This window comes from Muscardinus avellanarius (genome assembly GCF_963383645.1).
Source record: "Muscardinus avellanarius genome assembly, chromosome: 11".
Classification (NCBI taxonomy): domain Eukaryota; kingdom Metazoa; phylum Chordata; class Mammalia; order Rodentia; family Gliridae; genus Muscardinus; species Muscardinus avellanarius.
Genome location: NC_137797.1, coordinates 71,427,877 through 71,441,702, shown reverse-complemented (window position 1 = coordinate 71,441,702; position 13,826 = coordinate 71,427,877). Strand labels below are relative to the sequence as shown.

The 13,826-nt window shown below is 47.4% G+C and overlaps 1 protein-coding gene across 3 annotated transcripts in view; it reads right to left on the bottom strand.

Moving 5' to 3' along the window:
• FMNL3 (formin like 3) overlaps positions 1-13,826 on the bottom strand; it is a gene marked incomplete at both ends in the record, with an annotated part of 68,489 nt that overhangs the window by 14,017 nt on the left and 40,646 nt on the right. For all 3 annotated transcript variants that reach the window (XM_080706477.1, XM_080706478.1, XM_080706476.1), the window contains 4 exons: positions 1,246-1,329; positions 5,700-5,776; positions 6,024-6,104; positions 8,963-9,046. In XM_080706477.1, the coding sequence (XP_080562603.1) occupies positions 1,246-1,329; positions 5,700-5,776; positions 6,024-6,104; positions 8,963-9,046 (326 nt within the window). The remainder of the gene's footprint in view (positions 1-1,245; positions 1,330-5,699; positions 5,777-6,023; positions 6,105-8,962; positions 9,047-13,826) is intronic.

The following is a 13,826-nucleotide window of genomic DNA, read 5'->3' as shown; positions in this document are numbered from 1 at the left end:
GGTGTTCCCTTCCTCTCTCATCACGCCATGTGCGTCCCTCCCGAAGCTGGGAGCTCAGTCAAAGAGGACAACCTTTCCCAAATAGAGGAGGACCGGTCTTTGGTCAAGGGTATATGAGTAGCTGTGCTCCCCTGCTAGAACCTCCAAACAAGCTCTCAAGGGCCTCTCAGTTTTAACAGGAAAACCTAGAAAAGGTGATGGGGAGACCAAACCCAAATTCATGTCCCTTAGGAGATGAGACTAAAGACATACTAAATAAAGGAGAACGGGCGAGGGGACAGAGACAATTGAAAAGTCAAAGCCTAGGCCAGGGCTGAGGCACAGCGTGACGGGGTTTCCCAGGACAGGAGATTTTCAGTGCTGGGGAAACTGGAAAGTCATAAGCAAACCAGGATGGTAAAGTTATTCTCCTTAGGGCAGACTCGTCAAGGACATAAGCCTCACGGTGTTGGCCACCTGATTTATCATCACTGTCACCCCTCCCTCTATATTACTCAGATATTTATAGAATGGCATACCAATCTGAATAATAATAAAGCTGCTACTACCATGTAGACCTAGTATATTCCGGTACTAATACTTGCTTTCCACACATTACCATCTAATCCTTACAACCCTGGAATGTGGATCTCTTTTCACAGAAGAGGATAAATGTGCTTGAGGTCACATAGATAACACATGACACCACAGACACCTAAAATCCAGCTTCATCTGACTCGAAAGCCTCCATCTCCTGCACTACACAATGGTGTCTTTCCTGTGCTCTCTTGCTTCTGATTGCTTCCAAGCCCCCAACATGCCTGAAAAAAGCTCTCAAATGTTTTATCTGACTATCTAGGCCAAAGGTCATGCGCACTGCCCCAGGTCACTGGGTTCAACAATGACCTGGGGTAACCCTCTCATATCTAGTACACAGAGATGCTTCATGAAGGCTTTAATTCTGCAGAGATGGACAATTCCACCAGGGTGACTCTCCCACCAGATAGGACATTTCCTTGGAATGTTTGCAGCCTGGTACTTCCATATCACTCTCAGCTCCCCAAAACACACGTTCTAATCTAGCCATCTAGCCAGTCTTCACTGATCCCAGGACATCCCCTTGGCTTGCCTGTCCACTTCCACACCTCTCCTGGACTGCTACTTCCTACTCTGGGATGTCCAGTCCCATCTTGCAATTTCACCCTTCCTCTTCTAGGTAAAATGGAACTGTGTCCTGCCCAATCTAACCCCTGGGGTGGTACTTACATGACAGAACACTGGGCAAAGGACAGGTAATCCACCAGCACATCCAGGCCTTTGTTTTCATCATTCAGGAATTCCCGTACCCACCTGCAGATTCAGGAAACACAGAAGGGGTATGCTAAAGTGGGGCAAGGGTGACAGACTCTGACCCAACAACATGCTCTTTGCGGATTGTTCTGAAACCTAGCAGCAGGCTAGGGAAATTGTGAGAACCAAAACCCATGACAGACCCATTCACTGTCATGTCACCAGCCTGAACCTCCCCCAGGTAGGGAAGCTGGAGACGGTGAAAGCACAGGCCCTCCCCCCCCCTTGGTACTGGGGATAGAACCCAGGGGCATTCTACCTCTGAGGGACACCCCCAGTCCTATTTTTTATTCTTTATTTTAAAATAGGGTCTCACTGAGTTGCAAAGGACCTCACTAAGTAGCTGAGCTGGCTTTGAACCTGCTCGATCCTCCTGTCAGCCTCCCAAGTGCTGGGATTTCAAGTGTGCGCCACCATGCTCAGCTAAAGCACAGAACCTTCTAATACCCCCCGCTTTATCACGAACGTGCTTCAGGAGCTGGGCATGGTGGCAGAATGCTCTAACTAGGAGTCAGATTGAGGAGTGGGCCCCTCAGCCAGAAGGCAGGCAGTAGACAACGGGCACCTGGAAGACAATGTCTTAGCACATTTTTGCCTTCTGCCTTCACTATTTTGGGGCTGAGACATCTCTGGAATGAAAGTCAAGCCAGGCATGGTGGTTTGTAATCCCAGCATTTGGGAGGCTGAGACAGGAGGATCACGGTTTGCAGATAGCTTCAGGTACTTAGTAAGGCCCTTTGCAACTCAGTTGAGACCTTGTTTCAAAATAAAAAAATAAAAAGTAGGGCTAGGAGTGTAGCTCTGAGGTAGAATGCCCCTGGGTTTCATCCATGGCACTGCAAAAAATAAAAAATAAAAGAGAGAATGCTTCAGCCAAATGCTTCCAAGTGTCCTCCTATTGGGCCAAGGCCTCAACTCAATCATTTTCCATATCTCTCAGGCCTACACATAGCTAAGCACACTGTCCTTGCTCAATGTTTGTTGGAAAAGCTGGGGAGGAATCCAGGCCTATGTGCAGAGCTGCGCTTGACAAAGCCAGCAAGTCCCCAGCTTGGCTGAAGTTTCAGTCAAGACAGGCAGGATGGGGCAGAGAGCCCTGGAACAGAAGTTAACGGGCCACAGGGCTCTCTGCTGAGTTCAAGGACAGCAGTTTGGGGAAGCAGTGAGCAAAGAGGAATGTGGGATTTCTATGTTTAGTCAGAGTGAGATTGGCAGAACCAGAAAAGGCTAAGGGAAGGATCAGGAGCTCAGGAAAACTCCAGAATGCTCTAACTAGGAGTCAGATTGAGGAGTGGGCCCCTCAGCCAGAAGGCAGGCAGTAGACAAACGGGCACCTGGAAGACAATGCCCTTCGCAACTTAGTGAGACCATCTTTCAAAATAAAGAAAAAATACGGCTGAGGAATAGTTCAGTGATAGAATGCTGGGTTCCTTCCTCAGTACCACAAAAAAAGAAAGAAAGAATAAAAAATAAGGCTGGGGTGTTGCTCGAAGGTAGAATGCCTTTGGGTTAAATGTTCAATTGTGTGTGTATGTGTGTGAGAGAGACAGACAGACAGACACTAAGAGTGAATTCCAAGGGGGACTATTTTGCAACAGGTTCATTTCACTCCACAGAGAGACATAAAACCCTCCAGATAAAACCCTTAGACTCCTGAGTGCTCTGTGCCTTTGAAATGTCTGGGATCCATGTAAACCAGAGGCAGGTCTGTTTTTCCCCAACAGCTGAAATACCAGCTAAGCCAGCCACACTCCAAGCTCCAAAGGAAGGCTGGGGTTGCAGCACCAGGCCTGGCTGAGATTTAGCAGCAGGCTCTGGCTGAAACCGACTGACACCGGAGCTGCCTGAAGTTAGCTTCCTCTCTGGGGGCCTACAGACCTCCCATTTCCTGTCTGTCTGCTCTCCAGCTCCCCACCCCCTTCTCATTTCCTGTCTGAGTCTACATTGCTATTTTCGGGATCTTGACACTTTGAGGAGAGGTTAAAGGGCACTTAGGCAAGGCAGAGAAACCAATATAAACCAGGGAGGGAGGAGGGGCTGGAGGGGCTCTGGAATCCCATTTCTCAGCTGTCCCTACTCTAGAGTCTGAGTTGTATCTGCCTCTGCACACACATACTTCTGCAGGACCTAGAGCCAGAGCAGGCTGTGACCAAAGAGGATCCTCCTCGCCTCACCTTGACTAGCCCCCCTTCTGCCTTGCAGCCCCCATATGCCAGTCTGACAAACTCTTCCTTCCAGGAAAGATCTGGCGTTCTCATAAAGGAGCCTCAGAGCAGAAGCAGGGGCTCTTAAAGTGCCAGCACCAAGTTATTCCCTGGGAACCAAGACCTCTCTTTTTCTTTTTCTTTTCTCCCCCCTCCCCAGTACTAGTGATTGAACCCAGGGAAAGTCCCAGGGACACTGTACCTCTGAGCTACACCCCCAGCCCTAACTTTTATTCTTTATTTTTGAAACAGGTTCTCACTAAGTTGCAGAGGGCCTAAGTAGCTGAGGTTGGCCACAAACCCGTGATCCTCCTGTCTCAGCTTCCCAAGTACAGAGATTATAAGTCTACACCACCATGCTCAGATTTATTTTGAAACAGGGTCTCACTAAGTTACTGAGACTTGCCTGGAACCTGTGGTCCTCCTGTCTCAGCCTCCTAAGTACTGGAATTACAGGTGTACACTACCATGCCTGGCTCAGACCTCTAACTTGCATGCCAACTGCCAAGAAGCCCTGGCACCTGGGAACCATGCTGATCTGGTCCTAGCTCCTAGCCAGATGCCAGAGAGGCAGGAATCAGGTAGAGGGGACTGTCACACACTACTCGGTGGTGGTAAAAGGAACAAACCACCATTCACATCCCAACTACCGCAGGACTTAAGGAGAACAGCAGAGTCTGAGAGAAAGGGAGGGCTCTATGGAGCAATGCAAGTGGTGGGTGCTCAGAGCTGCCACCCGTGTCACTCCCACCCTTACACAGAGTTAACCGAGGAGCCCTGCTAGCATTTCTTCTATGAAGGATTCGCCAAGGGTGGAAGCTTGACCACAACTCTCACAGTGGCTTGATTTTCCATGTCTGGTTCACAGATGAGGTATGAAAGCCACACTCTGGCTACGACACAGCTTCCGAAGCCAGGAACCATCCCTTTCCTGTTCTTTTCTGTGCTGTTCCCTTGTGACTGCTGCAGCAGCTGGCTATATACAGGTGTCCCCTGCTAAAGGACCCAGGGCAGGCTTGGCCTGGTGGTGGATGTGCAGGCTGCTGCCATGACGAGAGGAAAGGCTCATGATGTCATCTGGCTCTTTCCACTCTATTCTCAGGAAACTCAGGACTTGGGGCTGGCATTTCCCCAGCAACCACACCCAGGGGCCACATTTCTCTCAGAGGTGGCTCGTCATTCATGCCAGGCCCCTCCGCAGGTCGACACTGCTTGCAGTTCTTTTTCTTTATTTTTGCAGTAGTGGAGATGGGACCCAGGGGCATTCAATCTCCGATCTACACCCCCAGCCCTATTTTTTGTTCCTTTATTTTGAAACAGGGTCTCACTGAGTTGCAAAAGGCACACTAAGTAGTAGCTGAGGCTGTCCACGAACTCTGCTCCTCCTGTCTCATCATCCCAAATGCTGGGATTACAAGCGTGGGCCACCATGCCCAGCTCTGCTTGCAGTTTGATATCAGGTGTCCTGCACTGTTCTTTCTACATGTACACATATACACACACACGCACGCATGCACGCATGCACATTTACTTTTTCTTTTTCACTATTCATACCCCACTAGTTATATTTAGGCTGGAAAGAAGTCTCACACAAATCATGAAGGCCCTCTCAACGGGTTGGCAACCCAGAATCTATGAATACAGAAGACATTCAACTCCTGGCACCCACTATTTTACATATTCTTTCCTGGTACTTCAGGAAGCTTCCACTGCTTAAGAAGTATGACTAGTTTTCTCCCAAATGAGAAAATAATCTTCTGCACCCAAAAGTCCAAATAGTTGCCAAATAGAATCTAGACCTGAGCTATCCACTGTAGTATGTCCCCACCCTCATCCTGTTCTGGGCCTCACTTGGCCCAGCACCAGGCCACAGGCAGGCTCGATTCTTAGCTGCTGTGGGAATGCCTTCTACTCAAAGCCACAGGCTGAGGACCCCCAGTTAGGCCTCAACCTTGCCAGAAGCATCCAGTCAGCAGCTGGCAGAGCTGAGGGGAGGAAAAGCCAGAAAGTGTGAAGTTCTGGGGAGCCAGAAACCATTCAAGGGGCAACTCTTCCCATGTCAGGGAGGCTAAATCTGCAAATCGTCCTCAAAGGACACCAGACCCCCACATGGCAGGCTATATCTAAGGCCAAGAGGAGAGGCTAAAATGGCCAAACCTGACTCACCCGATATGGTTGGTGCGAAGTGAGATCTCCAGCTCCCTTAGTACTTTGGTTGACTCCTGCACTCTCCTCCTAAACTTCTGTAAACATGGAATCTTCTGTCACTGATGGAGGTCTCCCCATCCAACTTATTTTACAAACAAAAGAGGCAGAAAAGGAAACAGGGAGTACAAAAGGGCAGTCATAGAAATAGGCAGTCACTCCAGGTCCCTGGCCCTAGAGTCCCAAAATCCAATTCCCATTGCTCAGCTAGCTGTCCCAGCCTCACGTCAAAGGGTTTGTGCCCAAAGGGCTACGAAGGAAGGGCCCTACTGCCTCATACTTCACCTTCCGAGTTACATTGGGGTCCAAGAAGCTCTGGAGTTTCTGGATATAAGTGTGGGGCGGATTCTTCACCTGGAACCGTTCCTATAAGGAAAACATGTGTAGGTTTGCACAGAAATGCAGGGGTCAAGGAGAGCACTGAGGAAAGAGAAAGTGCTCAACCTGAGGGACTCAGCCTCCCAGCTGCCACCCACTGTTAGCTCGGCCCAAATACCAGGTTCCCTTCCTTGACTTATCCCCGGGCACCTCCCACCTGTCGCCACCTTCTCCTCTTCCAATGAGTGCTCCTTAAGACTAAATGCTTTTCTGTCAAAAACTATTTAAAAGCCGGGAGTGGTCGTGCACGCTTGTAATCCCAGCATTTGGGAGGCTGAGACCAGAGGATCGCAGTTCGCAGACAGCCTCAGCTACTTAGTGAGGCCCTCTGCAACTTAGTGAGACTCTGTTTCAAAATGAAGAATAAAAAATAGGGCTGGGGGTGTAGCTTGTAGTCGAATGCCCCTGGGTTCCATCCCCAGACCCACAAAAACAAAACAAAACAAACCTATTTTAAAAGCCTGCTACATGCTAAGAAGATATGTTGAAGACAGCTATGAACAGTATCCAAAACAAAGATAAGACTAGGAAGTGCTAGTCTCTTCCTGGCCAACTGATGAAGTAGGCCAAAGGGAGCTTGGCCTTGAGGCATCCAGCTTCCATGGCTCTGCATCCTGCAGCTGGAACTGGACTGCGTTTGTGGACTAACACAGCTCAAGGCTGTAAACACACTTTCTGCTCCTTGCCCAAGCCATAGACCCCAACAGCCCAAATCAACCTCAACTGCTTGAGGCACTGTTGCTACTCAATCTCCATCTGCAGAGGGCACAGGACTATGCCAATATTTTTGTCTTAATCCCCTCATCTGACCCAAGTGGAAACTCAGAAAAACCCTTAGCATTCTGGTCCTATAACCAAGATAGTTGAAAAGCTCAGGGTAGAGGGTCCAGAAAAGGTCCAAGAGAATGGCATAATATTAGGAAATAGGACCTAAAAAACAAAGAAAAAAATTTAAAAAAAGGTCTGAGAAGCTAAAATTATGTGACTTAGGAAGACAGAAAAAACAGCAATTAGAGGACTTTAGTACCAAAGAGTTGCTGCTCTCCAATCCCCAAGCAGGCACTATCTCCTCTTAATGCAGAAGCCAAGGAAAAGGGCCTCCCTCCCTGGAGGATGAGCTCGGACTAGCACCCCTCAACCATAATCCTAGTTCCTGTCAAGCAGCTGACTCGGGTCAGAGGAAGAGAGCAGTTAGCATAGGCTTGGTGCCTGCCTGCCTGAGCCCATCCCTGAGTGAATCCAAGCCCAGGTTCACTTACTAGCATTAGGTAGGTTAGTGACCCTTTGGTTCCTGATCTATAAAATGAAATAGTAGACTGGGTGGTGGGCGCACACTTGTAATCCCAGTGCTTGGGAGGCTGAGGCAGGAGAATTGCACAGGTTCAAAGCCAGCCTCAGCTACTTAGTGAGGCTCTCAGCAGCTTAGTGAGACCCTCTTTCCAATAAAGTATAAAATAAATTTGGGAGTATAGTCCAGAGGTAGAAAAGTCCCTGGGTTCCACCCCCAGTACCACCAAAAAAAAAAAGTAAAGAAAAGAAAATAGTCCTTCCTCAAAAAAATTATTTTTGAATTATAATTATTTTGTGATAATTAAGTTTAGTATGTATAGAGTACCTAACATATAATTAGCACTCCATATATGTTAGTTATGATTTTTGCTCAGAGCTTACAAAGAAAATAAATAAAGCCAGGCGTGGTGATGCATGCCTATAATCCTAGTACTTGGACGGCTGAGACAGGAGATCTCAGGTTTGAGGTCAGCCTCAGCAATTTAGCAAGGCTCTCAGCAACCTAGTAAAACCTTTTTTCAAAACAAAAAATAAAATAGGGTTGGAGGTATAGCTCAGAGGAAGAATGCCCACGGATTCAATCCCCAGAACCAAAAAAAAAAAAAAGAAAGAAAGAAAGAAAGAATAAATTTGTTCATGACAAAGCTCCACAGCAAAGTGCTAGCTTAACACGCTGCCCATACTCTGTGCCATGTATTTCCATACCAACCAAGAGACATGGAAGAAGTCAACTCGGTCAGCCCTGTGGCCTGAATTCAAAGACTTGACCCATGACCTTTAAATGTGTGCGAGGAACAGAGCCAAGTGGTAGGCATTACAAGACCTTGGTTCTGAGCAAAACTGATCTTTCTTCTCTTCTAGTTCTAAATGCTATTCATGTAGGGAGAGAGAGAGAGCTACAGTACTCCACTGTTGTTGTTTTTTGTTTTTTGGGGGTTTTTTTTGTGGTACTGGGGGTAGAATCCAGAGGCTTTCTACCTCTGGGCTATACTCCTAGACCTATTTTATATCTTATTTGGAAACAACGTCTCACTAAGTTGCAGAGGGCCTCACTAAGTAGCTGAGGCTGGCTTCAAACCTGTGCGATCCTCCTGTCTCAGCCTCCCAAGCACTGGGATTACAATCTTGCGCCACCACGCCCGGCTTCCTCCACTGTTGATTTGGAACAGGAGATTAGAGGACTTGGGCATCTCATTCTTAGAGGCCCATAGATGAGAAACATCCTATTGTTTTCCAGGTCTGGAGCAGGGGGAGAGATAAAGGGTCCTTTGGCATATTCTTCCAGATCTAGCCTGACCCTGGTGAAAGACAGAAACAGGCTCTTCTGGGAAAACTACTAACCTACTCAACAGCCAACCCTCCAAGCCACCTTGTGCCACTGCCCACTGGAACAAATGAAAACAGGCCTTTGCGGGAGCTCAGCTTACCGGCTGTTTTGAGAGTCCCCTTAGCAAAGAAAGTCAACACAGGCTGAGGCCAAGCCCTGGACAGAGCTGCAGTTGATGCTGCCTGTCCAACTGACAACTCTCCACCTCCCTGCTTCCCCAGTCCCGTACCTGGTCACAGATCAGATCCCACTTCTTCTCGTTGTCATACTGCCGCAGGAGCCGAGCCTTGTCAGGAGGCAGGTTCATGGAGCTCTGGGGAAAGAAGCTGAGTCAACAGGCTGAAACCTCCTCCAGTGGAAGACAAAAAGGCTGGACTGCCTATGCATTCCCCTCCTAGCCTAACAGATTTCACCCTGATTGTTCCTGGTAAGACAGGTTCAGAAAGGTGGGAAGAGTCCTCCTGCCTCCCTGTCGTATTAGTCAAGTTTGGTTGAGCAACAAAACATAGGTTGTGGAATCATTTTAACGAGTCAAAATAAACTTTACTTTCAATTGCCCATGGTTTGCAATCTCAGTACTTGGAAGGCTAAAACATGAAGATCACAGGTTCAAAGTCAGCCTCAGCAACCTAACAAGACTCTGTTTCCAAATAAAAAATAAAATAGGTCTGGGGGTGTAGCCCAGAGACAGGCCCCTGGGTTCCATCCCCAGTGTGTGCATGCAAACACACACACATGAAATTAACTTTATTTTGAATGAAAATGAACAGATTTAAACAGAGCAGAGCCGGGTGACGTTTTGCATATCTGTAATACCAACAACTTGGGAGGCTGAACCAGGAGGATCACAAGTTTGAGGCTAGTCTGAGCAACTTAACAAAGACCCCGTCTCAAAATTAAAAAATAAAAGCTGGGCACAGTGACACACACGGGTAATCTCAGTACTTGGGAGATTGAGATAGGAAGATCACAAGTTTTGAGGACAACCTCAGGAAATAGTTAAGATTATTGTCAACCTACAGAGACCCCATTTCAAAATAAAAAAAGGGCTGGGAGTGTAGTTTGGAGGTAGAATGCTCCTGGGGCCAAGCCCCAGTACCACAAAATGAATGAATGAATGAATGAATGAGGTTTGGAGTTAGCTGGACATGGTGGTACAAGCTTGTAATCCCCGTTCCTGAGAGGCTGGCACAAGAGGATCCCTGGTTTACAGCCAGCCTCAGCAACTTAGTGAGACCATGTTTCAAATTTAAAAAATAAGCTGGGCATGGTGGCACCTGCTTGTAATCCCAGTACTTGGGAAGCTGAGACAGGAGGATCACACAGGTTTGAAGCCAGCCTCAGCTACTTAATGAGGCTCTCAGCAACTTACTGAGACCCTGTTTCCAAATAAAATATAAAATAGGTCTGGGGGAATAGCCCAAAGGTAGAAGTCTCCTAGGTTCTATCTCCAGTACCACAATAAATAGATAGATAGATAAATTTTTAAAAATAAAATAGGGCTGAGGGTATAGTTCGGAGGTAGAATGCCCCTGGGTTCAATCCCCAGCATGCGTGTGTGCGCGCGCGCGCGCGCGCGCACACACACACACACACACACACACACACACACACACACACACACAACGTCTGGAGTCAGGCATAGCACACACCTATAATCCCAGTACTTGGAAGGCTAAGGCATGAGGGCTGTAGATGTGCAGCTAGCATCCTGAAACTTAGCAAGACCCTGTTTCAAAATAAAAAAATAAAATAGGGCTAGGGGTATAGCTCAGATGTAGAAACCCTCTGGGTTCAATTGCCAGTACCACAAAAATAAAAGGAGGTCTGGATGTGTAGTTCAATAAAATACTAGGATCCAATTCCTAGTACTGGAAGGGGGAAAAAATAAAAGACGGTAGGATTCACTGTAAGGACACATAAAGATTTCATGAAGCTTTTGTTTCCTCTGTATTTCATGTATATATGCATATATACATATTTATATATACATACATATGTATATATGTTTGTGGGGGGAGTGCTGGTTATTGAAACCAGGGTCATTCTGCCTCCAAGCTACATCCTCAGCACTGTTTATTTTTTATTTTGAAATAGGATCTCACTAAGTAGCTGAGGCTGGTCACGAACCTGTGATCTTCCTGTCTCAGCCTCCCAAGTATTGAGATTACAAATGTGTGCCACCACCCCCAGCAAAAGCCACCAGCTAGGCCGGGCGTGGTGGCACACGCTTGTAATCTCCATGCTTGGGAGGTGGAGACAGGAGGATCCCGTAGGTTCAAAGCCAGCCCCGCTGGATTAAGAGACCCTGTTTCCAAATAAAGAGTATAAAATAGGTCTGGGAGTGTAGCCATAGCCCGGAGGTAGAAGGGCTTCCAGGAACCCCAGTACCACCAAAACCAAACAAACAAAAAAGCCACCAGCTTAAAGAAGCAACTGTCAATCTGCTTTTCCACCATGGAAGATGGGCAAACTTCCCTGTACCACATATTTACACAGGCCCGTCCTGAACCAGCCACGGGCTATGTAGGTAGAGCCAACTTTACCTCTCTTCCCTCAATCTGGATGCAAGTAAATGAGAAAGACACTGTGTGAAGAAAACTACTCAAATATTTTCAAAACCAGGTGTGGTGGTGCACACTTATAATCCCAGTGCTTGGGAGGCTGAGATAGGAGGATCGAAGGTTTGCAACCAGACTCGGTCACCTAGCGAAGCCCTCCACAACTTAGTGAGATCTTATTTCAAAATAAAGAATAAAAAGTAGGGCTTGAGCTGGGCGTGGTGGCACATACCTGTAATCCCCTCGCTTGGGAGGTGAAGACAGGAGGATCGTGCTGGTTTGGAGCCAGCCTCGCTGGCTTAAGAGACCCTGTTTCCAAATAAAAATATAAGTGCCGGGCGTGGTGGCGCACGCTTGTAATCCCCGCGCTTGGGAGGCGGAGACTGAAGCCAGCCGCGCTGGCTTAAGAGACCCTGTTTCCAAATAAAAATATAAAATAGGTCTGGGAGTGTAGCCCAGATGTAGAAGGGCTTCCAGGAACCCCAGTACCACCAAAAAAAAAAAAAGTAGGGCTTGAGGTATGGCTCAGAGGTAGAATGCCCCTGAGTAGAATTCCCAATACTGGAAGAAAAAAATACATTTTTAGAAGCATATTTACAGAAGTTTAGGACTTTTAAGTATTAAAGCAAAATTTTCATGACACCTCTCCCAACGGAGACATGGCAATAGCTGAGCACAGTGGCGCACACCTATAATCTCAACTTCTTGGGAGACTGAGGCAGGAGGATCACAAGTTCAAGGCCACCATTGGACAACTTGGCAAGACCCTTTCTCAAAATAAAATTTAGCCGGGTGTGGTGGTGCACGCTTGTAATCCCCGCGCTTGGGAGGCTGAGACAGGAGGAATGCACAGGTTTGAAGCCAGTCTCAGCTACTTAATCAGGCTTTCAGTAACTTAGTGAGACCCTATTTCCAAATAAAATATAAAATAGGTCTGAAAGTATAGCCTGGAGGTAGAAAGCCCCAGGATTCCACCCCCAGTACCACAAAAAATAAATAGGTAAAATAAAATTTAAAGCCAGCTGTGGTGGCACACGCCTGTAATCCTAGTACTTGGGAGGCTGAGATAGGAGGATAGCAGGTTCACGGCCAGCCTCAGCTACTTAGTGAGGCCCTCTAAAACTGAGACCCTGTTTCCAAATAAGGTATAAAATAGGTCTGACAGTATAGCCCAGAGGCAGAAAAGCCCCTGAGTTCCCACAGTCACACACACACACGCACGCACGCACACATAGAATGTCCCTGTGCTCAATTCCCAGTATCGCAAAAAGAAAAGGGCTGAAGTGTGCCAGGTATGGTGGTGTACGCTTGTAAGCCCAGTACTTGGGAGACTGAGACAGGAGGATCTCAGGTTCTAGGATAGCCTCAGCCAAGTAGTGAGACTCTCTTCGATCTAGCTAGACCCTGTTTCAAAACAAAATTAAAGTAGGGCTGGAGGTATAGCTCAGAGGTAGAATGCCCCTGGATTCAGTTCCTAGTACCCCTCCATACATGCACACAAAGACACAGCTATGTCCTGACTCCTTATCAAGACACTCTAATATAGGGTCTTGAAGGACAGCCCAAGAATCATTTAATTTTATTTACTATGATTTGCTGAGTAAACAGATAAGTAAAGTATGAGTGAGACCAAAGGCATCTTTGAAGACTCTGCGCAGGCCAGAAGCCTACCTTCCCCTCTGCAGCTATGCCTCTCCTCTCTCTCATCAGTTTGCTGCCTGTCCTGGGTCCTAATCCTGGCCTCTAAAAGAAGTCTGACACTTTAACCAGATCAATGCACTTGCCAGCCATACACCCGAATCATGTCTGTTCCTCCATGTGAAGTGCCACAGCCCTGTGACAATCCAAACACCTTCCCAGGGATCCAGGCTCTCCCGGTCTCCTGGTGGGCCTTCCTCCATCTGTCTCCTGTACCTAGGATCAGCGACCAGCTCTCATTCCCTGGCAACATGACAAAGCACAACCATTGGCTTGCATCTATCTATCCCAGGGTGCTTATCCCTGGGATAAATCTTGTTTGCCCAGGATCTGAAGATTCACATAGGATCTACATTATTCCAGGAGAATCCTGGGAAGGGGTTCTCCACCTCCTAGGGAAGAGAGAAGAAACGTTTAATCATTATTTCTGTTATACCATCATTCATTCATTGTGTACTTATCTCACACATACCAATAACCGAGTGTTCATCTCTCCCCTAAAGCGCCATATCTATTCTTGTCTCACACTCTTGCAAGCACTTAGCGGAGGGTAAGTTAATGGTAAGCCTATGGTTAAGAGGCCCTCAATTAACTCTGGGTTCACCTACTGCCTGGAAACAGGGTCACTATGGCTCAACAGCAGCAGCAGAGTTGAAGTCTCTGGTTGGATGGAGTGTACAAATGGAAAAACTTAGGACCAGAGAAGTGGGACAGGTCAAACAAAGAAAAAGAAGACGTGTGCATCATCAGTAGCAGGATGGGCAAATGCAAGCCTGGAATGTTCTTTTTGGAACTGCTTTGCTAAGGGACAGTCTCAACACATCTGTATGGACA